Here is a 27372-nt window from a genome sequence, read left to right as displayed (position 1 = left end):
TCGCTGCCACCAAATGTTGCAATCACCGCCCGGGATACCCTACTCAAAGAAAACTCAGGAGATCTTGGGCACTGGATACCCGGGAGTCGCTTTTTCTGTTGCCTCTGATTCGCACGATGTTCTGGCTTGCGAGGATCGTCGGCAAGTTGCTTCTGGTCGCCGCCGCTACCGCTGCGTCGCAACCGACGACGGGACGTGCAGGGGCTCGACGTTTCGTTCCCATCGCAACAGAAAAACTTCTCCGCGGGCCTTCATTTATTGATATTACACCCCTCGGATTCAGCTATCTATGGGGATTCGCCACAAGTGTCAAGCGGGCTAGGCTCCTCGATCTCAGATCAGCCACGGATTCGGGACAAACTTCGAGCCCCCTGTGCAAGAGTGAGGACATGCCGAGCACCGAGCTCTTCGAGACATGACCTCTGAAGCATCAACATGAGGTCGGAGGATTGTGGAGTGAAACCCGTTAGACGGGCCGCCTGGTTGTATAACTCATCGACAGAGAAGATCATCAACATCATTCTCACTTCGACCGGACTAAAATTCTTTCTGGAGCTTCACGGTCTCTTTCGAATGCATCCTCATGAAGGCAAGCTCGCGAGCACATAATGCGATTCCGTTAGGCATTCTCCGGAAGACCGTGAGAGAATACTCTACACATTCCATGCCAACAACACCCCGAAAGCGCGTCTGCTCTCTTGCTGTCGCCTCCTCTGCCGCCGCGGCACTCTTTACTCCTCGTATGTAAGTCTGTCTGCAGCCGCTGTTCGTGCCGCTCGCCAGACTGCTCCTCTTGCTGTTCGCTGTAGAGAACTAGTGCTGGTGGTGGTGTCATCCGGCTCTCCCGAAGCCCTACTCTCATCAGTAGGGTCCGTCACAGCCTGAGCGCTGTCTGAATCTCTGCCTCGCCTCTAGTGCGCCAGCTGAACGGCAACATGAGCTACTCGAACCGTGAGCGAAATTCATTTCTTTTCCTGCGGATCAAGGGACGGGGAAACTTCTGCCGGTCCGATTGCTTCTTCTGTGGTAGACTTTCGACGTGAGTCACGCGTTTGAAGCGTTAAACCGCCGGTGCCTCTCCACCGAATCGTAGACGCTACCTTAAAAGGACGCGAGAGATTGCTGCTGCTGTTGTCAATAGCCTCCTGGAGGGGAATGGCAATCAAAGTTCCGGTGAGGCACTTTCGGTCGAGCTCTGATTAATACCTCGGGCCAAACGGAACTTTCTCTCGTCGCGAGCCCTGACGCCGCTTGTCAACCCTTATTCTTGTTCGAAAGGAAACGTTTCGATGGATGTATTGAGCTTACCGGTAATTGATCGGACTTCTTTGCAGTCGAATCAAAAATTAGTTCCCGCTTCTGTTCTGTTCTCGGGTTTCGGGGAGAGACGGACTCAGTTCAAGAAAACGAGAACTCGTGGTTCGGACGAGAGACGATGAAGGAAAATGAGGTTACCCCTCAGAAGACTCCTAAATGGATGGGGTTCATTGAGAATTCGCGCCGAATATCGGAAATCCACATCGCTTTCCCCAGTTGCTATATCGTGTTCAGTTGATTCTGTCCCAGGCTCACTTGCGTCGCTGTTGAGTTCTCCCACGGTCGCTCAGGTTCCCGCCCACTCAAGGCACACAGAGTTCCTCACCGAACTCGGCACAAACTCTTCGATCGAGACACACTTTCAAGTGGTGACAAAGCGTCGAGGCCATTAGAGTCCTTGACTTGAGCCTGTCCTGTGGGACCTCGCTGAGAAACAAACTTATTATCTGCGGAATTCCCGCGGCGCTCGGGAACAGAGGGGGACGAGTCGGCCGGAAGTCGTTTCACGAGCCGCGATACGGACGGAGTGCTCAAGCGAGACGGTCCATCTTCGGATAAAGCATCTGACAACGCCTCGGTTTCACCATGGGAGGCTTCTATCACTCATGAAGACGATTGATGCTCGAGCAGACGGCGCATTACAGTTTAGGTGCCAGAATTAATGCACACTGGAGGGGATTCGGATGCGTGGACTCCACCGAGCTTCTCTGAGTTTCGCTTTGCTTCACGCATATCTCTGAAGCCGAATCGGAGCATCAAGTCCTGGCCTTTCTGTCGCTCGCCCTCTTCAAGAATTTCCCCTTGTGAGCTGCGAGCTATTCGGAACATTAGAAAGCCATTGACGACGATTGAGTCATAGTTATACAGAATGCTCAGACGGACACTGTCGGCTCCGTTTCGAGCGATCCGCAATGTATCATACACGAATAACCTCTCAATCATGCCGCGACTACCGTGGGATCATCTCGCACCTCCCGCTAGACAGCAAGGGGAACTCACGGATGATCGAAACTTGAGCCGAATCGAGGCTCTGGGAGAAATCAATCGCCAACAGTCGACTCCTTTCCCATACGAACTTTGTTTTTCAGAGGCTACGTGGCCAACTCTTCCTCGCACAGAGCGCGGCAGGCCCATCGTCCTGGGAGGTGATCCCAAAGGGAAGAATTTCTTATACACAAATGGACACTACGTGGTCATCAGAGACATTCAGGTGAATCTGGCATTCCTTTTCTCGATCCCTCTTTGAGCTCTATGCGCGGGTGGATACGCCACACCATGTACTACTTCCCGCATCGACCGAATCGGATTCATGGATTGCGGCTCGATGCCTCTATTCCCTCCACCTGTCGTTTACACTGGAACTCGGTACCGTAGAGGCTAGTCGAGAGGTCGTATCCGCAACATGATACTGACGTTTCTTCATTTTGTCCTTAGAATCCTGCGTCGTGCGACATTTACGCAGAGCATTCTACCACAACGACGGTCGCGAAATACTCGCCGAGTGGATTCTATATCTGCTCGGCTGATATATCGGGGAAGATCAGGATTTGGGACACGGTCAATAAGGAGCATGTGCTGAAGAACGAATTTCAGGTGCAGCGTCGTTTCATTCAATCCGACGATGACCATAACCCATTCTCTAGCCTCAGTTGAAGTAACGAAAATCAATTGGTCGTCTCTTCCAGCCTTTCATAGGAAACATCAAAGATCTCGCGTGGTCGAACGACAACCAAAGAATCGTAGTCGTCGGAGAAGGTCGGGAACGTTTCGGCCACGTTATCAACGCCGAGACCGGCACATCAGTTGGAGAAATCGGGGGCCACAGCGGAGTTATCAACTCCGTCGACTTCAGGTATTTTCCATTTCCTTCAGGAGATATTATCAATTTGGGACCGAGTTTGGGTCGATTCGGGACAACAGTTCGGATGAATTCTGAGGACTATATCTTTTTTTTGTATCGTTCAACAGACCGACTCGACCGATGCGTATCCTGACCGGGTCTGAGGACAACATGGCAAACATTTATGAGGGACCACCGTTCAAGTACAAGACTTCGCTCCAAAACCACACAAAATACGTACAGTCTGTGAGGTACTCGCCCGACGGAAAGCTTTTCGCTACGGGCGGCTTTGATGGCAAAATCTTCATTTACAACGCGGACACGTATGAACTTATCGGGGAATTAGGTCCCCCTGCTCACAAGGGCGGCGTTTACGCTGTATCGTGGTCTCCTGACGGGAGTCAGCTCCTTTCCGCATCCGGGGATAAAAGCTCCAAGATCTGGGATGTTGCGACCCGCCAAGCGGTCTCCACGTTCGTCATGGGCACTGATGTGCTCGACCAACAGGTGAGAACCCGGCCGTGGGAGGGGATCCATGGATCCGGGGGGACGGAAATTCCGGAGTCAAATTGAATGAGATTCATGATCGATATTGATTACTTATTCTTTACCTTGCCAGGTTTCCTGTCTGTGGCAGGGCGAGCACCTACTCACCGTGGGCTTATCCGGATTTATCTCGTATTTAGACAAAAACAATCCTTCGAAGCCCTTGCGCGTGCTCAAAGGCCATAACAAACCTATCACGGCGATGGCTGTCTCGGAGGACAGGAAGAAAATATACACCGGTAGTCACGATGGTTTCGTGACCAGGTGCGCTGAAATTCGTCAAATAAGTTTCCATCCTGGTATCGCTAAGATATCAATCGGCGTCGATTCCGCGGCAACGATGCTCGGAGGTATCTAATTGCAAGTTGTCGATATCTACAGATGGAGCGTGCCTTCGGGAGATCAAGATCGGGTCAAAGGCCAGTGCCACACGAGTCAGGTGCAAGACATGTGCACAACTTCCAACTGCGTCTACACCTGCGGATTCGATGACACTTTCAGGAAAATCGATACCTCCGGCGACGAATACGCGTAGGTTCAAGGGACCTGCTTTCTAGATTTCTCGAAGGTGAATATGTGTCGTCCGATCGGGAGATGGGCTCATAGTTTTCTCGGATTCTTCAGGATGTGGACCGTCAGCGGTGAGTCACAACCCCGGGGTATTTCTACCGATGGCCGACTAGTGGCCGTGGCTGGCCACAAGGACATCACGATCATCGAGGGCAATTCGAAGAAAATTGTGCTCCCCATAAGCTACGAAGCCAGCTGCGTATCCCTCCATCCCGAGGGCAGCCACGTAGCTGTCGGAAGTTGCAGCGACAACAAAGTAAGCCTGAATCCGAGCGGAGCGAGAGATCCATCTCTGGCATTTGCATTTTAATCTCAGGAGGGAAAATGGCTCACCTGACAGCTTTCTGTAGGTGCACGCCTACGCCGTGACCCCGAGCGAGCTTGACGAGCGCGCAACCATCGAGCATCGTGCGGCTATCACGGACGTCAAGTATTCTCCCCGAGGAGATCTGCTTGCCGCCTGCGATGGGAATCGTATGATACGATTGTACTCTGTTCAGGACAGCTACGCTCCTGCTCACGACTTCGATTGGTGCTTCCATACGGCGAAGGTTTGCATCTTTCTCCTCAAGGTTTCGGAGTCCTGTGAACTGTATTCGGTCGAATCGCTGAATTGGATGTCATGAATGACGTCTCGAGAAATTTATTTTCCAGGTCAATTGCCTGTCCTGGTCGCCGAATTCGTTGTTCCTAGCGTCTGGTAGTCTGGATACTTCTATAATCATCTGGAGTGTTGAGAATCCATCGAAACATCTTATTCTGAAGAAAGCTCATCCCCAGTCTCAGATCACCAAAATCGCTTGGATCGACAACAATACGGTCGTGTCGACCGGACAAGACAGCAACGTGAAGTTGTGGGACATCAAGTTCTAAAACTGGAACTGCCAGTGCACGACTGAATCCTATGCACCATTCACATTTCCGTCTCGCGGCGCACCTTACGCTTCGTGAAGCAACCTCGATTCTGCGCTTGAGAATTCGGAGCTTTCCGCGAATTTCGAGTGATCATTCGAGTCTCTCCTCATCGGCTCTGAGGTAGTCATCGGCGACCGATGATGATGAGACAGAATGGCCCCGGGATTCCAAATGATGGAGGGGGAAAGTCGAATTCGGGCCAAATGCGAATCAGAGAACTTGCACGCGACTCACCGAGAAACCATCGAACCAAATTCGGGATTGCCCAGCTTCTCCTTTATCGTCTGTTCATAAAGATGCTTTATCTTTTTTTTTCTCGCGAAGCTCAACCAACTATTGTTTATTGATGTAATAAAGTCGGTATTTATTCTTTACGGATCAGATGTGTCCACTACGCTCGGATATTGGGGCGAGAAAACTTGAGGAATGTCCTTGAACCCGCCACAAAGAACTTGAGGAATATCCATGAATTCGAATTCATTCGAGACGGATCTGATGTGTTCTCCATGTTCGGTTATAGGAGCGGAACAAAATGGGGAGGGTCCATGAATCGGTTTTTAGGAGTGAAACATTCGTTTTATTCGAAATATTCCCGACTCTTCGGCTCCGTATAAATATTCGATATAGATTCAGATAACTGTGAATCATTTCGTATTCCCAAAGTAGTCAACGTTTTTCTGGAGATATTTCGTGTGTCGACCCGTGGCTAGTAGTCTCTCTCCTTTCCGGATATCTACGGTGAGGTACGCGAGCGTCTGCCCGGCCCTCAGGGTTGATGCTTCGATCCGTACCACGTCACCTTCTTTGGCAGGGCCCAGGAACGACACGTTCAAATCCACGCTCGCACTCCTGCTATCGGTAACTGTCAACAAGGCGTACGTTGAGACGTTATCGATAAGAGTGGCCGAAACACCGCCGTGCATTGTCCCAGCGAGGTTCAGATGCGACTTTTCTAGGGTCAGTTCTGCAACGCATTTACCCTCGCTCGCAGAAATCAACTCGAGCTGCAAGAGCGAAATGTTTCAGTTTGGGCTTGCAAACGACCTAATAGAGACATGAACAATTCAGACGAGGCGTCCGCCTTCCGCGAGAACCACGGAACTCTTTATCAAGCAAAATCGATTCTGAGGAAAGTCTTCTACACATGCAATCTCGCGACCCAAAGCTCTCATGCCACCGAAGACTGAGCCTCGCGCCCCGTTGATCAAAGCTCCACTCGCAAGACCTTGCCCTTGAGACCGCGCTGGATCCCTCCCTCGGGTAGAACCATTCCGTCGTATTTGTCACTGGGCTCGTTTAGTTGTAGACAGCTGTCACGTAAATCCTCGTACATCCAAACGGCGACATGACGACTCTTGCCTTGACGTGCGAAAAGGAAATCGTTGCCAGTCCTTTTGCAATCGTAGCCCAACTCTGCTCGGTATATGGGCTTCTGCGTACTCAGCTTCTGCAAGCCTTCAAGGCAATAACATTCAGGCCTCATGAGAAGCACTCCGAATATCACAGCCCAGTGCGCTGCCCGACCGTTCCGTCGACAGGGTTCGTGGTTCGAGTCCGCGTCGTACGGCACCAAGAAAACTTTCCCTTTGATCAGATCCTCAATCATTTCTGATTTTTCCGGAAATTCCATCACGATGGAAACGCGACCGACAACTTGGCTGCAAAGCTGCTTCATGTTGCGGATGTCGAAGATTTCACCGAGTTTTGAGAAGCCCTTTTCCTGGGCGAAGCGCAGAGCGTCTTCGACAGTCACATTCCTGCCCAAGGAATGAGCGATCATGACGAGCGCCACGAGTCCGCATTGAGGTCCTTGTTGGATGAGGGGATCGAGATTCAAGTATTTGACGATAGCGACTGGATATTCCTCTGCGAAAAACGCCCATCTGTTACAGACGGTGTTCACTGGATCCTGCACCGGAATCTCTCTATTCCGTTGGCCCGTCGTCGTGCGATCACTCGGCGGAGGTGCGGGCGGAGGAGCAGGTGGTGAGGACAGAGGTTTCATTGTTTAGGGTGGAAGCGATTCTATTCGCGAATCGTGAGAAGAGTTGTCGACAGCTGACGCCTGGGTGCCTTTTTCCGTTCAGGACTAATTCAATTCTACCGACGTTGGTAGCACAGAGATGAGATGAGTCTTTCTGCTTCACTGAAGGCAGCCGGAACCGAGCGGAAGAGCAAGAGAAGACTACCGGGGGGTTTCTGGAGCGGCTCCGCAACCGTCACGGGTTTTGAAACTCACTTTGCTCATGGTAGAGTTGAATGTTTTCTCCTGAACCTGACGCTGGACGAGCTGGCGCAGCCTTTGCAAACAGAACGGCCCGGACATTGTGATCTGATATCACTGTCCCTGCCGCATTGAGTGCGCTTCAGAGCAGCTCAGAGCCGGGAGTTTCGAGAGGAATGCGCGAGTTTTGGGCTGCACAGAGCAGCTTCGCGAGGAACAGCTGATCGCTACGGCTCTACCATAACCGCGCCAAACGAGCGCGCTGTGTCTGGACGGGCGAGTGAGAGCTTTCGCAGCGCGAAGCCGCTCTTTGATCTCACAATATCGAAATCGGCCGCGAATCAAGAAATGAGTGGATTGGGGGATCCCTTTCGAGATTCGTGCCCCGTTTCCGAGGAATTTCTTATCAGTCATAAAATACTCGCTCTGAGAGCGATTTCGGCCCCACTCAATTGGGTTTCAAGATACGCCGGTGGCGATCCTTCCGTCCGCGGCAAGGATCTTGCTCAGATCATGAATACGATATTTTATGGAAATCCAAATACCTGAATTCGAACTTTCCCATATCAGAGCTCGTACCGTCATTTTTTTTTTGCGAAAAGAAATGAGACAAACTCCTCTAGGGAGATTCAGGGAAATTCTAGGGAGAAGGATGCAGATTCATCCGCTGCCTCGGTCTTCGGATTGATCGGCCTGACAAGCATGCGCAGATGCATACGGAATGTCATAATTCATATTCGACACCTCCATCGGTTCATCTGTCTTTTATTTACAAGTATTTACTATCCGCGGGGCATCAACTGATCCGGTGTTCCCTCGTGATGACCCAATTCATTTACTCATTTCCTATGAAACACAATGCTAAAGCTTCAACTTTTCCCCCTAGTCTGAACGGGTTTCTCCCGGATCCTTATTTAACAATGAGTTCGTTTCTCCACACGATTCGTCGCAAAGTCTGGAACTCTCGATCGAGATTTCGAAATGTATAGGTATCTACATCAGCCTTCGTTGTACTCCTGGAGGACATCACCCAGATGTTCATTGTGACGCTTGTACTGTCGAGCCTTCTTCGGAGCGGCTCGTTTCCTCTTGAGAATCGGATTGACTTTCTTACTGCCGTTGTCTTGCATGGAGTGTATGCCTCGTTTCTTCAGATATTCCTCTATTTTGGCGTCATCGACGCCATCCGTGGCGACTGATCTCAACACTTTCTGGAGATACTCATCCACATTCAACTGGACTGACTTGTCGTTGTAGAAAAGAACCACCTGGAACCAACGGAACTCCGTAAGTATCTATGAATTATTTAATGGAGAAATAAAATGAGTTACCGATGGGGATCTTTCCAGCAGTATCGGACGGATCCCGAAAGAGAATTAGGAGTCCGTAGAGCCTGCGAATTTCGAACCGACCTTTTTGTCTGTTGGCCTCGTGACGTAAAGTACGCTGTCCTCTAGTTTCTTCAAAACAACATCCACGTGCGCCATGGATTCTCGGATGTCGTCGAGAAGTATGCCTCCGAGGCCTCGCTGATCGTGTTTTTCCAATAGTTTGAATAGCGATCTTCGATCTCGAATGTTATAGGGTGGCCTGAACTTGTACTTTCCGTCCTCGGTGACCTCGATTTTCGGATTCGATTTCAGCGCCTCTTGCTCCAGCCACGTCTTTTGGCGTGTGCCAACGTCCATCTGGAATATCCAGAGAAGACACGGTTAAACTCATCGATCGATTAGATTATAAAAATTATGTAAATATAGAAGAAGGAAATTTGGGGATCGTACCTGGGAAGTCTCATCGAGAATTTCGTCGAGACTCAGCTCGTGTGTCTCTCCTTCGAGGTGACGCGTCTTCATGTACTTGACAATCTTTGCGAGAACCGAGAATGAGTTCCCCGTGCCGGAAACGCTCTTGTACCTGTGTAAGATGGAACAAATTAATACGAAACTCTGCGTCGCCCGGTTCTCTTCACCACTGTCGATATCGGCGAGTATTCAGTACCTGAAGGGATCCTTCGGTGGAGGAGGCTCGAAGGATTTCGAGGGGATCGCGGGTCTTTTCTTCACATCCTTCGGCGTGGTTTCCCGCTTCCTGTTCTCGACGACCGGGACGGCCACCGCCCGCTTCTTGAAGGCCTCGCGGTCTTTCAACAACGCCGGATCCATATTGAACTTTTCGCGAACTGAGAATCCGAGGGAACTGGTTAGTTCAGCTACGGCGCGGAATTCCCCTAACAGCGAAAGGGAGCGAGGCTGTCACAGGGTCCTGGTCCCTAGGCGGTGCTCAGTAGACGGAGAGGTCGATGAAGGGAAAAGCACCACTCGGATTCAGAAGTCAGAGTGCTGCATCTTTTCATACTTATACGAGTCCGGATAGGTGGGCGAGAAAGGTCAGAGCGGTCATCCCTCTCCTCTTTCGATGTGAACCCAAGAATGTACGGTCCGCGCTGATTGAATGAAATTCGCGGCACTTCCGCTCATCTATTGCATAAAAGAATTCCTCTGGAATTCAGAGCGGTGTTCGTCCGGCTCGCGCCGCATGGGTTAGGGGGCGAATCGAAATACAAGGGGTTCGATGATAATCAGCTCAGCCTCCTCGAATTCCCGCTTCATATATTTCTGATAAGGTCCGACAGAGATTGCGCAATAAAAATCGTTCCTGCATTGGATGGCCCGTGCGAGCGGAAAAGAGATGAGTAGCTCAGTAAATTCGTTGGCGAATTCGGGCCTCAAGCTCCGTCAAATTTGAGTCTATCCGGGCACCTGGCCGGGTCTCGATTCCGTTCGAAAAGAAAATCCAAACATGTTGGCTCCAGTCATTGTTGACATCGAAGTGCCCGTAGACCGCAGCAGGTGGGAGAACCTCAGAGCTCTCACGGAACGATGGTGGGTCATTCACCATTCAGACTTAATGCCGAATATGAGAGAACTAAAGTTGAACATTCTGAAAAACAGCGTACCCGAACGGGTGCCGAATGCATCGGACAATTGACGGGCATATTGCTCATGGAATGCTAGGAGCGCCCTGCGCCCGGATGTTCATACCGCGGGCACATGAAAGCCACGAGTGACCAGCAAATGACATAGGCAAGAAGCTCCTAACTCATACCTGTGATGAGAAGTTATTGCCACCACCTGCACCGATCCATACCACCTGAAATAAATATCACACAAGCTCACGATGACACGAATCGAATGCTCTCTAAACGACGGACGGTGGAGCTTCCGGAAGCCCGAAAGGAGTTCGCTCTACCAGAGGACCGCACAGTCTCTTCAGCATGATCAATGCATTGTCCAGCGTTCTCTGATGATCATTCGGCCCGAACCGAGAGTGGAATCGGTATCATTCCCATTCCAGTGATTACTCTCGGGGACTTCGTCTTAAGCGGCGGATGCCGCAAAGCTTAACGAAAGGGGAGAGGGTCGGAGTAAGGAAGAGACTTAGAGGCAGATCTTTGTCCAATCGAGACGACCTAGTGCAGAGTGTCCGGTGTTCGGAAGGCCTCGGAGCGCGCTGTGAAACCCCCGTTCTATCCTTCCCCGCTTGCTGATCGTAGAGAAAACGTTCGCGCAGCTTCACGCCTTTTTGTCGCCCTGATCTCAGCTGATTTTGAGCGAATCATTCGTTCGCGGAAACAAATCACTCGTTCCCAATAGTGCACATCTACCACAGGCAACATCAACACACTCTTCCCTTGCCACCAAGAGCCGACACAATGGTATGTTGTTCGAGTTTTTTCCTCCTGGACAGAAGAGACCTGCAGCAGAGACGAATCGCAGAACTCGCCGAACGCGATGCGATAATTTTTGCCCGAGCCGTAAATGAAGTTTTCTCTCATGATGAGCAGCTCGGTCGAGTGGCGGATGAGTGACTCCGCTTCGATGGAGTTATCGCGGACGAGTGAACTTCTCAACCTTCTTCTAATTATGATGCGATTAAAACTGTGATATCTGGATGTCGGAATTCGGCGCGGTTATAGTATTATTGAAGATATAGGGGGAGATTATTTCATGGCTAAGATGCGAAATATCATGATGCGAAAAGGGACGGTAGTCCATGCGGAGGGAACTCATCAGAGAAGTCTTCGGAGAAACTCGGCATTCTCCGAGTTCCGTAAGGGTGATCTCGCGATCTAACGCGAAAAATACGGGCCCGAACGAAGCTCAGTTCGCTTCGGCTCCTCTCCCCGCAGTACAGTAATTCCTTGGCTAGTCTTCGATTGAAGCCCTGAATGAAGGCCCGCTGGCCTCCCGCCTTCGAGGAGGGAGCTGGTGCGTCTCGTTGGTCGCGTGCCTCGCGCGAAAATGTAAACACTGGACCGGTCGAATCTAACGCTCTCATGTATCCTCATTGTTTCGGTAGCGGTGAGCGAGCTCAGCGCGTGTAGTGGAAAAGCTAGGATATATGCCCGCCTAAGAAAGACTGAGAAGGTCAGAGCAGGACAAGATCTACCGAACCAGGGGCAGACTGCCCTCATTCGGGAATTCCTCGAGTCGTCAGCAGAATCCCTACCGGGCATTGGGGGTCATGCATCCTGGCGAGACAGCCAATTCATCCGAATAATTTATTACCCATCCGGACAACGATTTTCGACAACATCGGATTGTCTCCCTGCGCGCTTCGCGCACTCGCAGGCTCCATTCCTTCATGGAAGTTCGAGTTTTCATCGAGTCCAAGTTGGTCCGGGACAGCGCCACGCACCGCAAATCATATCCGGCTGAGAATATCGCGTTTTCAATATACCTACAATCCCTCGTAGCGAACGGACGCGGAATCATTGCGTGGAAAACTGCTAGAGTAAACGTCGTCGTCGGTCCCTGCCGGTGCTGTGTGAGAGGAGACCGGAAAAAAGTTCGGGGGTCGGCGGGACCGGAGCGGAAGCGGCATAGCAGAAACCGAAAATTTGAAGTCGCTCGGAACGAAAACTGGGAGGGCGGAGACTACAACTGCTTCTGACAGCAGACCTTCCGTCCGGATCGATTTCCGTTTCCGTGACGCGTTGAGCTTGGAAGGAGCTCATCGAATTGTCTCCGAACTTTCGACGCGAGACGATCCCTTTGAGAAGCTGCGAAATATTGCGAAATGAGCATCCGACTCCGTTCGAATTCGACCTTCCTACGAGGAGTATTGTGGGAGCGCTGACTTGAAATAACGTTCACCATCTTGTTCAGGACAGCCTCTGTCCTGCAGGCTTTCCGACCATTCCTTTCCCGGCTGTCACACTGCCGGTTACATGTGTAGGGAATTGGGATTTGGGGGCTCTCGCACCGATCTCATTCACCTCCTCTAGTTGCCAGTGTGAAAGTGGCGAGCGACGGAAATGGCGGCTGGATGAAGCGAAGCTCACCGACAGGAAAGACGGCACCGAAGAGGAAGTGTACGTCCATTTTCGGAACGAGCGGCGCGGCGCCGACATTCTACAACCCAGAATCTGGCAGCAATAAATTCGGACAAAGTTCCCGAAATCGGAGATGAATGGAGAAAACGAAGAGAAACAAGCCACCGGCGTAAATTATCGATCAATCTACGCAGAACTCAGGCTTTCTACTGCGTTACCGGCACATCTGAAGCCCCCGATTTGTTGCCTGACGTGGATAAAGCTTAATCACGTTCCAGGTCGAGCCACCGAAAGGCTGGCCTTCGGCCGATCCGGACGTCGTTCGACGGATCAGTGGCTGGAGGCTTAATCAGTCCGCCGCCTGAGCCGTCTGATCTCATGGAACGGCATCTGAGCAGAATTCGCTTCGTACTATCTCTGCTCGCGACTTCGCGGGATTGTCCTCGAGGACTCGCTCGACTGAGTCGCTGATACCGCTTGCTCCCCGGAATGATGAGTTTTCGTCCCATCTCTTGAATTTCGAGCGATTCCATGAATGGAAGCAGTCTCCAGCAGAACACGAGCGTCCCTTCTATTTTTGAAGGGATGCGTCCCGTGTTGAATGCTGAAAACGGCGATGACGGTGCTCTCGTTCTCTTCAGGAATATCCATGTCAGGAGAAATGTCTACTCTCATGTCTGGTTCCATGCGCCAGGTTTCCCCTACAACGGAGAGTCTTGCAGGGAGACACGAATTTCATCTGGATTTCGCAGATTCGCATCATTTATATCTCTGGACCTTTCCGTCATGTCGAGACATTTCGTCTCGGAGGGGAGGGGGAGGTTTCGAGGGGAATTTCCCTCTTCAGATGAGCTACCTTCGTAATGGCTAGAGAGATCTTGCTCAGGGAATGTTGCGCCATGCTCACTCTCTCTTTGTAGCGAGAATAGAGAATTTATCCTGGAAACATGTGTGGCGCGAGACGGTTTTTCAGTTTCCTTGGGCCTCATCTGGGTTCCATCAGATGGATTTAGCCGCTCAGTTCTCACGGGGGATTTCAAGAGACATTCAGCCAACATCATGGTGGGAAGTAGCGAACTCAGTCCACCCGGTGTCAGACTCTTATTACCGAAGATCATTTTTCGAAAATGCAGGATGATCATGCACTCAAGATTCCCGCGGTGTGTCGTTTTTTGTTGGAAGCTCTCAGGGATGGACACTTGTCGGAGTGCCTCAGATACCGTCAAGGCTCCCGAAAGCTGAAAATTCTCCGTCGTTTCTCCGTTAAGAATCAGGTCTACGAGGGGAGTGGTCAGCGCACTGAGCGAATCCATTCCCGATTTTCCGGTTCCGTCCGCGGCCGGCGCAAAGTATAAATTGAAGTTACATCTGGGGATGTAAGTCCATCCCTGCAGAGGGACAGCAAGCGCCAGCCGGGAGAGCAGCGATCGCTTCCGGATAACGGATCGCGTAAGGCGCTATGGTAGATCATCCTGACATTTCGAACGTAGGAGCTCGTCACATGTCGCACTTTCGTATTCGACGCACAATCTTCCCAAAAATTTGTTGAACGATCAAATTTGAGACCTAAGCCGCTTCGATGCTCATGTATGAGGATTGAGCGCGTCTCCTGCGAAGACCCGTAATGGGTGTGGGAGAGATTTCTTATGAGTCTGTGGACTTGGGGACGTGATAAATCTCTTGACGCATCTAGTTCAGTTCTCGAAGCGATGGTTGCCCGGGATGAACACCCCTTGGGATTCCCGCTCAGTCATCCGTTCTCAATATCTGCCTTGCGTCGCGTACATAATGCAGAGGCGTCGCAGCTGGACCGGCGTGTCCCGCTTTAGCCACCGCCGTCTACTGCGAATACCTCGCTCGGTCTCGGAGCTCAGAGTCTCGACCGTCACCGCGTCACCGCGTCATGCTCCGCGCAATATTCAGCTTTTTCAATTGGAGCTGGAAATGGATGAGGGGAGCGTCCCCAGCAATAAAAACGCGACTTCCCTTCATGGCGCAACCATAACTCCTGAAATCCTCAGGAGCCTCTCCGAGTCAGGATTCGTATTTCGCCGTAGTGTCCTCGTTTATTGCCAGCGGAGCCGACATAAGTTCCATGATGGCATAATATCTCATCCGTTCCAATGGAAATATGGAGCCAGACACGACGACTTCCAACGGCGAACGGTGTAGATTACGTCGGGAAGGAGGACGCCGCGAGCTCACCGGGACAATAATATGAGACCAACCAAGCGAGCGACAGAGAGGAAATCAGCTCGGATTCATTCATTGTCCCGGATCCGTTCCATTGCAAGCAGAGTGAAATCCACGAGACAGACGAATGACCGCGATACTCGCGACCGTCTCACCGTCCCGGGTCCCGACCAAGGAAATCGTCGGAGTGTCTCCAAGACGCTTCTTGCGGAGGCAATCAACGAGACGGACTCCACCCGTATCGTCCAAGATCTCGCGGTTTTTACGAATGTCTCCCCGAACGATCGCGAGATTGATAGACAGGTCGGGAGGCTGAGGAGGGGAATAGAAGAGAGAAATGGGATAAAATATGGATGAGTGGTCGCTCGATAAAGAAAAGTACCTTCGGAAAGATTTGAGTGCGCATCGACACGACGCGCCAGACTAACTGCGACGCATCGGTTCCGAAGAGGGCGCTTCCAGGTCGTGAAGTATCGTCGTCCTTTTTATCGGGTCAAACACGACAAGGCGAGAAGAATTCGCTAGCGGGAGGTATCGATCGCTCAGAAATACATTTTCGACATTGTTGCTCGCTCGCCTTCCCGTTCGTCGGTGGATGGCTCGGTATGCGAAGCTCTCGGCAGACCGGACTCGGTGCATCCGTGCTAGTATAAACATAGCTGCCTCACTGTGGGCGCTATTTGGGGACGCCGCCGAAATAACATCGTCGCGTACAGGACCATTCCAAGTCGAGATGATCCGGAAAGTTTTCGATAGCGGATCGAAGCTGCGATACATCGCGTTCCTAGAGGCCCGCGAAAATGTATATTTCGATAATTACATATTTTCTTTCTCTTTTCAGACAGTAATTTCTTTTCCGCAATACCGAACAATAGCTCAGTCCTCGCGATTCCGCCTACCTCGTGGGAACTCGGTGGTTGGGTATGACTTCGCGGAAGTTGGGGTCCCAGCGAGGCTGGTAAAGAACACCGATAAAGCCACGATCTCGAGCACGAGGGCAGGCTTGCGACGTGTCGGTTGAACAACGTCCACTGACTCGCGATTTGCGATCCGACGAAGGACCTTGCTCGGTAAAGATCATTTGCGCAGGGACAGAGTTCGCTCCTCTGGTGATCAGTCCTCGCACAAAGATGCGGAGGATAGCTCCATGACCGCTCCACTGACTTTGCTCTCGATAGTCCGCTTGCTTACGATATTCTGAAGGGTATGTTTCTCTTTTGCGACAATTCGTGCGAGCCCTCGCCGCTGGTGTGCGTCCTCGGCGGCGCGTCTTTGTTACGAGCACTCCTACGTACCCGCCCACCTTTTCGCCTGGATCGTTAAGGTCAGTCCTCGGAAGAGATTCTGCTCATCTGGGAAGTGGTTTTACCTTCATTATCGACAGCTCGGGTTGGCTCGCTTCGTTGAAACGAGACTCTGTCTATAATGGACAGCTCGTTAAACGTCCCTACTCTTATACTTTTTTAGGATCAGGTGGAGGCTGAAGGTGAGAGCAGACGACGACTACGCACGGGGTAGTAGTCGAGCCGAAAAGCTTCATCTGGAACATGACTCATTCTTCTGCTGGCTCTTTTCGCGTCCAGCTGACTTTTTCCTATTACCTCGTTTACCCTTTAACGACGTGGCTATGAGAGGAGGAGGTGGAAGAGCCGGAGTTTGTTGTACGTGGTCAAAGGCCCGAGCTATACTGCATAGTAGCCGCCGCATCTTTTCCTCGCGCCGCAAGCAGCCTTAATAAACAACATCGTTTCCTATGGGAAAATAGCGTGCGCCTGCAGGAAATAATGTGACAGGGCCGGAATGTTCCTTTGCTCAGACGTGTCGGGAGAGTCTGAACTGTACGCTTCCGTGTGTCAACACGCGCCGCCCGCCGTCATCAGTTTCTCGCGTGAACAGGCGAATTCCGCGCGAGAGCTTCGTTAGGGTGGGATCTGGGCCTTGGAGTTCGGGATCTCGTCCCAAGAGCTGCCGACTGGTATGAGGTCTCGACCGAAATAGCTCCGTCGGACGAAACAGTCGGGGGAGCTCGTCTCCCGCTCTCGCCCTCTTCAAGGAGCTCTAACCGGTGTGTTCAGTTCGAAAATTTTCCCGCTGCTCAAGACGTTTCAAAAGACTCACGGGAGACTCGTGCTCCCTGTTATGTTTCGACTTGCACGGAATCTGACTCGAACCCGCCGGGGTTCGCTCCAGGTGGATGTCTGTTGCGACGTCTCGAGCAGATACCCACGTTCGCAATGGGAACGAAATCAAATTCTGAGGATCGAATCACAAAGTTCCCGTCGGAACCTTTGCTCGAGCTCCTGGTTTCGGACTCGCTGCGTTTTGACGGAGATTTCTCCCCGGAGCGCATGACTCGTTCTCATCAAGGCAAAGGAACGCTTTTCAGCGAACAATCAAGTTCTCAGATAGCTCTTCCCGGCTGAGGGGCTTCTGAGTTGCGTGTGAGGAGTCAAGGTCATAGGGGCAAGAGCCCGAGATTTTGGAGCCATCCCGCAAGCTTCAATGAGCCGAACGAACCGCAGAAGCGGTGAGCCGCAAATGCTCTGAACCGTAGAGGTCAAATCTCTGGGGTAGTCATCGTGAGCTTTAGTCGAGGACAGCGGAGCAGGAGAGCGAAATCTAAAAAAGAAACAGAAGGAGAGCCACCGGAGGCGAACTGAAGGTCCCACACAGTGGAGCAACTTTGGTCAATAATGCATGAGAATATAATCGATGGAAAGAAAAACACAACTGCCTGTGGAACGCTGCCTGAAATGGATAGAAAACGTCCGCTGCGCTTCCCGTTTTCCTCGAATCCCTCGTTCCCCCACTGCATGCATCGTACCTAGGCTGTCCCCCGAATCGAGTCCCAAACGAATTTTTTCCCTACCGGCAACTCATAGCGGAGAGGGGCGAGCCTGAGTGAAGATTCCGTTTCTCCTAAGGAAATCAAAGTTGGGGAGTGTCTCATCGAAATATCGGGGACAGGTATAGAGGGTCTGGCGGACAAGCTCGAAGATGGGCGAGCGGGCAGCCAGGCAGGCAGGCGGGTAGGCTGGCAGGCAGCTTATGCATGCTGCAAGATTAAATATATGCAAATGGAGCGGAGTAGATTGAAGCTCGTGATTGTCCCACCGCGAATCCTCACTCGCATGAGTAGAACCGTGCAAGGCGGGACGTACGAGTACTCTCTCTGCAGATTTCGCTCCGGTGGGTATATAGGTCAATTCTTTCGATGCCTATTTCAAAAGTTCGACGACGACAATTTATTTCCGATATCTAGCTCGGACGTTCGCCGCGCTCTCCGTGGCGAATCGGTTGCTTGATGAGAATCACTGGCTCCTCAGGGAAGTCACTCAGCGCCTACGGCTCCAACCGGCCCTTCTTTCTCGCCGAAACATGCAGAAGTCCTACTTTCGGCTGGAATGCCTGTCGATCTGTCTGCTCGCGTTGAATACCGCGATCGGTGACCGCCTTCCAAACTTGAAAAGTCCCCCCTCTGGGGGCCCACGAGCGAAGGCAGTGCCCGCAGGCGTTGAATGCGTAATCATCGAGCGAGAAAAGAGAATAATTCCGCCGAATCGGTCCCCGAGTTGACGCGGTAGTTTCGCAGAGCGCTGCGATGCATTGTGCGGCTAAACAGCTTCTGACCACCGCTTGCTCGAGGCGAAGAAACCGGAAATTCGTCGCATATTTTCGGCTCGCTGCCGAGCCGGAGGCATCGGTCGCTGGGACTCGCCAGGCTTGCGCCGAACCGAGAATCCATCCGCGTAAGAAAATGCGTCACCAAGCATGAAAGCCAGTGAAGCTAAAACAGCAGCCCATCGTCCTGACGGGATCTGATTGCGAGATAGAGGCAATATAAGGTCGAGAATGAAGCACCCACTGAGCCATATTTGATGCTGCTGCAACAGAAAGGAAACTCCCGTAATAAAGAGCGGCCCTCGATAGAGTCCGGGGAACGGGCGGCTCAAAACGGAAACTCTCACCAGAGAACAGAGCACAACGGGCCGGTGGAACCGCAGAGCATACTCTCGCGGAGCATGTGCGGCAGATAAGCTGCCTAATGCTCAACGGGGTCGGAACTGTGTTTATCGTCAAGTCTGACTGCGACCAAATTGCGGGCTCCACGTCAAAGGCTGTCGGTGTTGACACCGCTGAGGGCCCTGGGGTACAGAATGAATTTTCGCCCTCCCATCATCTCGCTGTGTCTTTTGTTCCATCATGGGCATCGCCGACTGAAAGAGGATGCCTATTTTCGACGCATCCGAGATCACGAACGTCGAGCCGTTCAGTGAGCCAATTTTTCTTCAGTACCAAAACCTTCCGCAGGGCGCCTTGCTAGATTGATATGAAATGCTCCTCATCATCCCTCATATGTATTTCGTTTTCCTCAAACGAACGGCGCTCCTTCGTCTATTCTTCGTTTTTTCGTCGAGGCTCCGTCTACTCGACTGATTGTTTTTATCGTGGCAGGGCACGGAATCTTCCCCTCGCCAAGGCTTTCGGCGAAACGAATATTTTCCCCCGCCAGTTTGATGCCGTCCGATAGCACCGGGTTTCGAATTCATCGAGGATCGATCCCTTAGAGTTTCCGAAGCGCTTCTCCGTAGGGATGTTGGTCGTGGTTCCGTCCACTCTTGATTCGACTGTTTCGCGGAAGTCTCCCGCATTCCGAGCGGTACTATCGTTTTTTTGAGTGTCTGCGATCGAGTGATTTCACCGATTGTCTTCTGCTTTTCAGGGAAACGAGGCCTCTTTGCCGATGGAGATGTGCTCCACATTCGATCACGAAGAAATAAAGAGATTGGGAAAACGCTTCCGCAAGCTCGACCTCGACAACAGCGGGAGTCTGAGCATCGATGAATTCATGTCCCTGCCTGAGCTCCAGCAGAACCCCCTCGTTCAAAGGGTTATAGATATTTTTGATACCGACCGCAACGGGGAAATCTGCTTCAAGGGTGAGTTGAATTTTGAACCTCGATAATAGTCACCCTCATGGGAGCTTCCTTGTTTGTGTGACCGCGCCAAGCATTCCTCTCGGCGATGCTCTACCGGTGGGTGATACTCCCGAAGGTGGCAAGTTCGATCATCGCATACCTCGGACTTCGGAGTTTCAAAAAGAAGCGTAAGCATCTCTCGATCAATCGACTCCGGAAAGAGTTGGATACGCTCAGGCTTCGAATTGGTCTGTGGAGTTATCACGACGTCATGGCTCTCCACAAAATCTTCGACCTAATGGCGAAGGAGGCTTAAGTCAAGCCTCGCAAGCTTCGGCAATTCCTCGTCGCAAGTGATGACAGATGTCACTCGAGGGACCGCACTCGGCGTCAGGTGCTCTTCCCGTCGGGAGTGTTTCTCTCTTCTGCTCCGGCCTGAGTCCGAGGCGAACGTCGACAGTATTCGACTCTTCTTCTTGGATTCGAACGACATGGCGTGCGAATCTGTCGTGCCGAGCGGCTCTGCATCCGTGAGTGCATCCGATTTTAAAAGGTTGTCGTCAAGTGAACGCTGCCCTATCTCCCTTGTTCCCCCGTCTCTTTTTCGTGTTCCATCCAGACAGTCTGTTTATCTGACTGTTTGAGGGAGAATGGCTCGTCGTCGTCGTCGTTGCGGCAAAAGTTCCCTCTGTCACCCGACAACGCAACAACAACAACAACAACGACCGACGCGGCAAGTTCAGGGACATTGTCGCCACTCCCAAGTACTCTCATTACTGTGTCACGGAGGACCCGGCTCCGAACGAATTCTGTCCTGATAATAAGCGCCAAATCGCTTCTCTATGTACGGGGAAAATACGGGTCTCGCGTGAACGACAACGTGGCACAGGCGGCCGGCGGCAGCATCGGCGTTGGTGACATCGTGCCAAGATAAGAAAGCGGCGAACGAGACCAACTTCCTGTGTGTCAGAGCTGGGTTTGGCAGCAGCGCAGAAAATGCGTGAGAAGGAGCAGCGAGGAGGGAAGACCGAGGCGGAGGAGTCTCTGAATACGTTTCGGGCGAGCCGCCGAATGGTTCGCCCGTCGATTCGCCCAGACTCGGTGATAGAGAGAGAGAGGGTGAAGCTGAGAGAACGGCCGAAAGTCTCGTTGAATCTAGAGAACTATCTTCTTCGTCGGTATCCTCCGGATGAAGAGAGACAAGCGACTGCTTCGAGCGGAATGCTGGCCTAGGAAGGGATGTTTTCAATATAAATCACGCAGAAATGATGTTGAGAAATATACGGAGAAGACGATCGATGGCCTGGCATCTCGCACTGGATTGAGGAACATATGCGTTCAGATTCCTGATAGTCGTTGCGTCACTTTTCTTCTCGGACGGGGACCTTCGTATACCAGCCCGAAATCTCTCGAATAAATCCTCGGGAGAACTCCTCGCCTCGCTTTGTCGTAGAATTCATCATCTCGGCGAATGGTCGCTCTCGTCGAGCGATCGCCACGCTGAGGGAAATCGATTCAAATGAAGGCAACGGAGAATGATAAACGAATTCGCGGAGATCAACGCGACGTCCTCCGAGAGCTCTCCGAGGAGAAGACAGCGACGGATGCGACATCTCCCGACTAGAAACCTCTTCCTTCTATCGAAAACGTGCAGCGTATGCTGATTCTGACAATTTCCGCTACCGCAGATGGTTTCGACTGGCGTTTTTCTCCCGAACCTCGTTCCCTGGTGGTGCACGTCGATCATCGATAGCCGCAAGGTTTCGGCGGCTTCCTCCCTGACGCATAGAATTTCCAGAGCCCTCGATAACACGATAGGAAGAGTTTCCAACATCGATGCTTTGTGTTTCTGAGCCGATGCCTTTCAATTGCAGAGTTCATCCAGGGAGTGAGCCAATTCAGCGTCAAGGGCGACAAGGAGAGCAAGTTGCGTTTCGCGTTTCGTATCTATGACATCGACAACGACGGTTTCATCTCGAACGGGGAGCTTTTCCAGGTGCGTAAGATGCTGTGATCTTCCTGCTGGATAACGGCTCCATCCTCTTCCGTCGCAATTACTGACTCTGTTTCAACGGAGGCAGCTAATTATTATGAACGAGTTTCGGTTGCTCGGTTTCCGCGTCGGCTGATTACAGAGCGTTAATTCTTTTGCCGAGCGGCTGTATACCGAGCATGGAATGTCTTATTAGCATGCCGTAGACTAGGCGTGTTCCTTGTCGTCAACAAGCCTGAGAAATTAGTCAGCGTATTACCTCGCCGAAATGTCTGCTTTCCGTCCGACTCGTCACGCAGCTTGCTATCCGGCCGCTATTAGCAGCGGGACGGCGAGTGGTGGTCTGGGAGACAGGATGGCAAGGCGGATACTGAGCGGTCTGCCGAGTAGAATGGCGAGCGCGGGCTACATGCAACGAGGGAAATCAATCGAGCGTGCTTGTTACGTATTTATACGCCGAACGACGCTAAGCGACTAACGATAACTTGGCTGCTGCTAGCTCCATTGGCTGTCTGCCGCTTTGTACGTCGATGATGATGAAGATGATGGTAATACTAAGCCTCTCTCTGTTGGCAGGTGCTTAAAATGATGGTCGGAAACAACCTGAAAGAGGCCCAGCTGCAACAGATTGTCGACAAAACGATTCTATTCGCCGATAAAGATAACGACGGAATGATTTCTTTCGACGAGTTCTGCCAAGTAAGTATGGAATCCAGCCCCCCTCTGCTGGCTCATCGCTCGTGTCGACACCGAGCAGCGTCGATGCGGAGCCGATCCGCGCCTTCCAAGGGGGGACCGACGACTCGGCTCTCGAGCAGATGTCGGAACAGCAGGTGGCGGATTGATGTTATTCCGTTAGTGAGGCTCCCATTGGTCGGCGTTTGTTCATTCGCCGGGCGGATTCGCTGGCTGGCTTCAGCCGCTCTATCATGCCTACTGATGATGATGTGAATATACGGCTGCTATACACTATCGATGTATAAGGAGGCAGCCTCGCTTCCGGAACGACAACGAGCGTATCGACGGATGAGCGAACGAGATGGCTGTGAATTCGAGCCTCGCACATCTCTGTCCCGGACATGACTGATCGGGCACTACGGAATAAACAGTCAACGGCCAGCGGCAGGAAAGTTGCAGGATATCCGCCCGGCAAACTGTTCATTGGAGGATATTCGCTCCTCGATGGACGACGTTTATGTGCCGTGAACGAACACATGAGAGAGCCGTAGCGGCGTAAGCGGAGGGGTTCGACATGTGGTTTATGCATATGCGCCATCAGACAAGAAAAAAGAACAAAACGAGCGATTGTGGATCTTAGACACCTATCGGTCGCACACTCGGTCTCCATCCTTTCGCTCGAGGAATTCCTCTTCGATATCTCTATGCACTGCATACGTATCGCACTCGACTCCTGTCAAATCGCTCCCTGCGGGATTCCCCTTTCATTTAGGCGATATGTGGTCTCCCGGTCCTTTCCGTGCACGAGATTTCTGTTACCATGCTTCACGTTCGAAGGAACTGTTTCTCAGCTTTCTATTCCAGACCGTGATGCACTCCGAGGAATATTCTTCCTTTTCTCCTCGTGCGAGATTCCATTCGCTCCCGGATGCCTGTTGGCGCCTTCCTTTGCTATTCACGGAGCTTCCGACTTCCGACCCGTCGTCGCGGTCCTTGAGTGGCTTGCGGAAAAGCATACGAGTCGAGCGGCGAGGAGCTCGCCGAATATTGAATTTTGGAGCCAATATCGTTATCCGGGCGTCGGGAGAGACACCGAGCGTTGTAGAGAATGGAACCACCGAGATTTTTCCTTCTTCCGTCGGCGGAGGAGAGGAGTTTGGGGGTACACGAGCTTTTTCGTTTCCATTGACGAGAGCTGAATGAGAGTCTCCTTTTCCGAGACTATTCCTGGAAACGCCGAAAAGAGGACGAAGGTCCCACGAAAGAACGACCGAACAAGGGTTCTAGCGAAGAGGGAAACGAAAATAAACCTCGTCGTCCGACATCGAAGGAATAAAACATTCGAGCTTGGCCAAGGTTCCGCTATCACTCAGGTTTTACGCCGCGCCGGCTTGGGGCAAGACGAGGGACGAGCGACGACTGCGAAAAGAGGTGGGAGCTCAGGGCTGGGAAGAAAAAAAAGGAAGAGCTTGCCGTGATTACCGGCTAAGCAGCCAAAGAATGTGGCTCCCGCCACCCGGTCTATCCAGTACCTACCTAGTCGTTGTGTAATTTTTCTCGAGTGTCCATCCGAGTAGGTGCTCGCCGTATCGTCGTTACTTAGCCGGCAGGTCCGCGCGACAACGAGCCACCGACCGCCGTTCGTTCGGATGCTCGTTTGTCAGCTGCCCGAGCGGGTCGCCAAGCTAGCGTGCCTATCAGCTGCTGCTGCTGCTGCGACTGCCTCCTCTTCGGAAAAGGAGTTACTAGAAAAGAGGTTATTACCACAATAGTGCTTTCGTCGCAATAGGGGCTCAAGCTGCGTCGGTAGCTGCCGCTGGAGCTGCTCCTTTCCCGGACAGCAGCCACGACGGCAGCAGTTTGTTCTACGCCTGCTTGTATGCACGCCTGGAGGCACAAATGCGTCGCGACTTCGTCGCCGACTTTTTCCAGGCTGACTCTTTCTTTCTTCTCACTCAGAAGAGAGGAGGATCTGAAGAGAAATAACAAAGAACTCAGACTAGGATGTGAACTCCTTTTGAATCAGCTACTTGATCACTGGCGGAGCCGAAGTTGTCGTTCCTGCTGCCGCTGCTGCTGTTCGATTCCTCTCCCCGCTCTAGATCGCTGTGAAAAGGTGTCGGCATCACTCCGTCGAGAAGAAAAAATCCATCTGCAATCAACCTCCTGAAAAGAGCCCAGATGCGACACATCCTGAAGCTCTCCTGAGCTCATCTTCTTAGGTCGAATTCTTCGGAAAAAAACGACCCGAGCCGGCAACGAGTGGTCGCTCCCCGGCGAAATGGCCACGTAGCTGGCCATCTCGCGGGAGGTCCCCGACCGAGTTGGTTTCTTTTCCTTCGTTCCGATCGTCTGATCTTGTCGAATGTCCACGAGAGCCTAATGGCAAAGTGTATCCCTAACCCTAGTGGGAATTTCATCTGCGGCCATGGGGTCTCGAAGCCTCTTCAGTTTTGCCCCCTTTTTTCTTGACAGTTGCGCTTGACAGTTTTGCGCTCTCGATCGGGTCCGATCGTGGGGAACACCTCGAACCCTTGCTCGTTGGCGCAAATTAAGCGGTGGCTCCGGACGAAATCTCGGCGGTTCTATGGAAGGGCGAAACTCCGGTATCGATACGTCTCGGATCTCGGAGCGGAGAGGGGAAAGGCGACGGGATCGGGCACTGACGCAATGGGACTCCCGAGAGCTCGCGAGACCAAGCATCGCAAAGGAGCTTATTGACTTTTGGTCGTATTCTTTTTTGTCGAAGGCTTCCCTCCGGTCTGTAGACTTGCGGGGGATAAGCCTTGAGTATTGAGTGTACAAGTTCGTTCCGCATAATCATCTAGGGAACTTGTTCCGTTTCAGATGGTGGGCAACACGGATATCCATAAGAAGATGGTGGTGGATGTTTAAGCTTCTCTCGTCAAACCCCACATTCCTCACAAGGTCCCCGGCCAACTTGTCCGAGAAGATAACCAGAACAAACCAAGGGGACCGGCATCGATCCGGCCTGAATCCAAGCGGAGGAGCATCGCGTGTTTATTTTTCGATGCCACACCAGACCTGGCTGGAGCGTTCGAGTCGAGGGTGACTGCTCGCCAGGATAGCGGCATCGCCGCGACTTCTTAGCGAGAATTCGACCCTGCCGGCTCGAGGATAATCCTGCCTTTGGCTAGCACCTCCGAAGGAATGTACGGGGCGATACGAAAGAGCCAAGCTGAACTGAACTTCATTAACGTCTTCCTGCGGTGTATTCGATTCGGTTCTGATGGAATGGCCGAGAGAAAAAGAAGCGCAAACCAAAATTAGCAAACGCAGGCGAGCGATTCGACAAGCGTGACTGATTGAATTGACTTTTGATCGTGGGGTGAGGGTCGCTTGAATGAGAACAGGTAGCGAAGGATAAGCATAATATTAATGATATTGAAACGAAAATCCTTAGGAAAATATCGCACCCTGCAAACTCCGCACGTTGCTGAACTCTGCGAAAGTCGAATTCGAAAGGGAACGTCTAGAGCTCATTCTCTCCTGCGTTCGCGGGCCGAGGTCGAAGCTGGGGTCACGAGAGGTCGCCGTTCGGTCTCGAGCTAGCTCTCGACAATTAGGGAAGCGAAATAGATTTTTCTATATGGAGAGAGGAGTCGAGAAATTGTGAGAAAGCTCCCTCTTATTTGTGACTGAAGTCACTGCCGTTCCCGTGGCGTGCGGACATTCATCACCACAGTTCCGATATAGAGGACTGAATCGGTGGCGGCGTCGATGACGCTGACAGATACAGGCAATCAAGTGGCCTCGTTGTGACCGACGCGACGTCTATTTGTCGGCGCCGAACAAGGATCACCGAGTCGAACGACGTTCCCTCTGTCGACAGCGCGAGAGTCAGGAAACATTTCACTAGCAGGAAATCGGAGGAGAACCGCGAGATTTCAAACGGTGCCCCGAGGCAATGACAAGCGTGAATCCCAATTAATGTTGTAGATTAGCCCTCCTCGCTGGGAAGCTTTCTCTCGCGGATCGAGGAACCACGAATTGTTCGGGACGATTGCAAGAGCTTCGAGTCACGTTTGAATTTATCCTCGCCATCGTGGAACAGCCTCCGATTTCTAACAGACTACGCGAACTGCATCAAGGTTGTTAATAGTGGATATGACCAAGAGAGTCGTATGATGAGACACGAAAACCCACGGGAGAGAAGACAGGAGAATTGAACCATCAGCATATTTGATAAGCCCCTAGATGACTTGGAATTTCCCAAAACGAAAATCCATTTCGACGACGCCTTGGTGCCTTGTGGTAAGAATGACTCCGCACCGATCATGCACAGTGCACTTTGCTGGAAAGCATACATTTGATCGAATTGCGCCACTCAAAGAACTCCAGCTCTATCTTCCCCAAGTCGCTCCCACCATCCAAGTGTTATCTTCGTTTCTCCACCATTTACTAGGGTGGGTTGCTGCCAGTGTAAGGCCTAGGTTCATCTGCGATATTATGCCGGAATGAATTGCATTTATGAAAACGGTCCCCTGAGATGTTATCTGCATTCCTTCTGAGATTCGATCACTGGATCCTGGTGGAGTTGGTTTTCGTAAGCTGAAAGTTGATTCCGTCGGCAATCATTTCTTTTTTTATACCTCGGGAGCCTCGTCGCGGCTCCCACCTCAGTGAAAAACACACACTTCCTCCCACCCCTTTTCCCGTGGCCGTTCATCCTCTGCATCTACTCTGTGCGAGGGTGGTCCCTAACTGATGCCCGTATTATTGTTGCTGTAGACACAGTTGTTGGCACATTGGCCATGATCTCTTATGGCTATGAGAGATCAGATCGAGCAGGCATTGGATATTTCGATCATCTCCATATTG

General features: G+C 51.8%; 4 protein-coding genes across 4 annotated transcripts; 2 read left to right on the top strand and 2 right to left on the bottom strand.

Annotated features, from left to right (window-relative positions):
- Positions 1 to 752: 752 nt before the first annotated feature.
- flr (actin-interacting protein 1 flr) lies at positions 753 to 5557 on the top strand. The gene is made up of 10 exons (XM_003743973.2): positions 753 to 951; positions 2406 to 2527; positions 2752 to 2910; positions 3003 to 3169; positions 3286 to 3664; positions 3777 to 3967; positions 4085 to 4234; positions 4328 to 4529; positions 4624 to 4824; positions 4928 to 5557. The coding sequence occupies exons 1-10, from the start codon at positions 936 to 938 to the stop codon at positions 5144 to 5146; spliced, it is 1806 nt and encodes a 601-aa protein (XP_003744021.1). The 5' UTR covers positions 753 to 935; the 3' UTR covers positions 5147 to 5557.
- A 185-nt stretch (positions 5558 to 5742) lies between these two features.
- On the bottom strand, positions 5743 to 7640 carry LOC100897836 (acyl-coenzyme A thioesterase 13). The gene is made up of 2 exons (XM_003743972.1): positions 7428 to 7640; positions 5743 to 6192 (listed from the first exon to the last, which is right to left on the bottom strand). The coding sequence occupies exons 1-2, from the start codon at positions 7512 to 7514 to the stop codon at positions 5833 to 5835; spliced, it is 447 nt and encodes a 148-aa protein (XP_003744020.1). The 5' UTR covers positions 7515 to 7640; the 3' UTR covers positions 5743 to 5832.
- Positions 7641 to 8165: 525 nt separating this feature from the next.
- TfIIEbeta (transcription factor IIEbeta) lies at positions 8166 to 10623 on the bottom strand. The gene is made up of 5 exons (XM_003743971.2): positions 10518 to 10623; positions 9411 to 9591; positions 9194 to 9326; positions 8825 to 9100; positions 8166 to 8680 (listed from the first exon to the last, which is right to left on the bottom strand). The coding sequence occupies exons 2-5, from the start codon at positions 9572 to 9574 to the stop codon at positions 8411 to 8413; spliced, it is 843 nt and encodes a 280-aa protein (XP_003744019.1). The 5' UTR covers positions 9575 to 9591; positions 10518 to 10623; the 3' UTR covers positions 8166 to 8410.
- A 9046-nt stretch (positions 10624 to 19669) lies between these two features.
- Positions 19670 to 25425, top strand: LOC100898700 (calcineurin subunit B type 2). Its single transcript, XM_018639770.1, has 4 exons — positions 19670 to 19880; positions 21734 to 21855; positions 22429 to 22551; positions 25378 to 25425. The coding sequence occupies exons 1-4, from the start codon at positions 19685 to 19687 to the stop codon at positions 25423 to 25425; spliced, it is 489 nt and encodes a 162-aa protein (XP_018495286.1). The 5' UTR covers positions 19670 to 19684.
- Positions 25426 to 27372: the final 1947 nt, after the last annotated feature.

Source organism: Galendromus occidentalis, unplaced genomic scaffold, assembly GCF_000255335.2.
Source record: "Galendromus occidentalis unplaced genomic scaffold, Mocc_1.1 scf7180000077454, whole genome shotgun sequence".
NCBI lineage: Eukaryota > Metazoa > Arthropoda > Arachnida > Mesostigmata > Phytoseiidae > Galendromus > Galendromus occidentalis.
Note: the sequence above shows the minus strand (reverse complement) of the source record. Positions and strands in the feature narration are given on the sequence as shown.

What these genes read in the sequence shown, in the direction of transcription:
- flr (XM_003743973.2), top strand. An exon ending in CACGATGGTTTCGTGACCAG is followed by an intron (nt 3,968 to 4,084) that starts GTGCGCTGAAAT and finishes CGATATCTACAG; the next exon opens with ATGGAGCGTGCCTTCGGGAG. An exon ending in GGTGCTTCCATACGGCGAAG is followed by an intron (nt 4,825 to 4,927) that starts GTTTGCATCTTT and finishes TTTATTTTCCAG; the next exon opens with GTCAATTGCCTGTCCTGGTC.
- LOC100897836 (XM_003743972.1), bottom strand. Translation starts at nt 7,514, where the DNA reads ATGTCCGGGCCGTTCTGTTTGCAAAGGCTGCGCCAGCTCGTCCAGCGT. An exon ending in TCAACTCTACCATGAGCAAA is followed by an intron (nt 6,193 to 7,427) that starts GTGAGTTTCAAA and finishes TCGCTCTTGCAG; the next exon opens with CTCGAGTTGATTTCTGCGAG.
- TfIIEbeta (XM_003743971.2), bottom strand. Translation starts at nt 9,574, where the DNA reads ATGGATCCGGCGTTGTTGAAAGACCGCGAGGCCTTCAAGAAGCGGGCG. An exon ending in CCACCGAAGGATCCCTTCAG is followed by an intron (nt 9,327 to 9,410) that starts GTACTGAATACT and finishes CATCTTACACAG; the next exon opens with GTACAAGAGCGTTTCCGGCA. An exon ending in CGAGGCCAACAGACAAAAAG is followed by an intron (nt 8,681 to 8,824) that starts GTCGGTTCGAAA and finishes CGTTGGTTCCAG; the next exon opens with GTGGTTCTTTTCTACAACGA.
- LOC100898700 (XM_018639770.1), top strand. Translation starts at nt 19,685, where the DNA reads ATGGAGATGTGCTCCACATTCGATCACGAAGAAATAAAGAGATTGGGA. An exon ending in CGGGGAAATCTGCTTCAAGG is followed by an intron (nt 19,881 to 21,733) that starts GTGAGTTGAATT and finishes TTTCAATTGCAG; the next exon opens with AGTTCATCCAGGGAGTGAGC. An exon ending in CTTTCGACGAGTTCTGCCAA is followed by an intron (nt 22,552 to 25,377) that starts GTAAGTATGGAA and finishes GTTCCGTTTCAG; the next exon opens with ATGGTGGGCAACACGGATAT.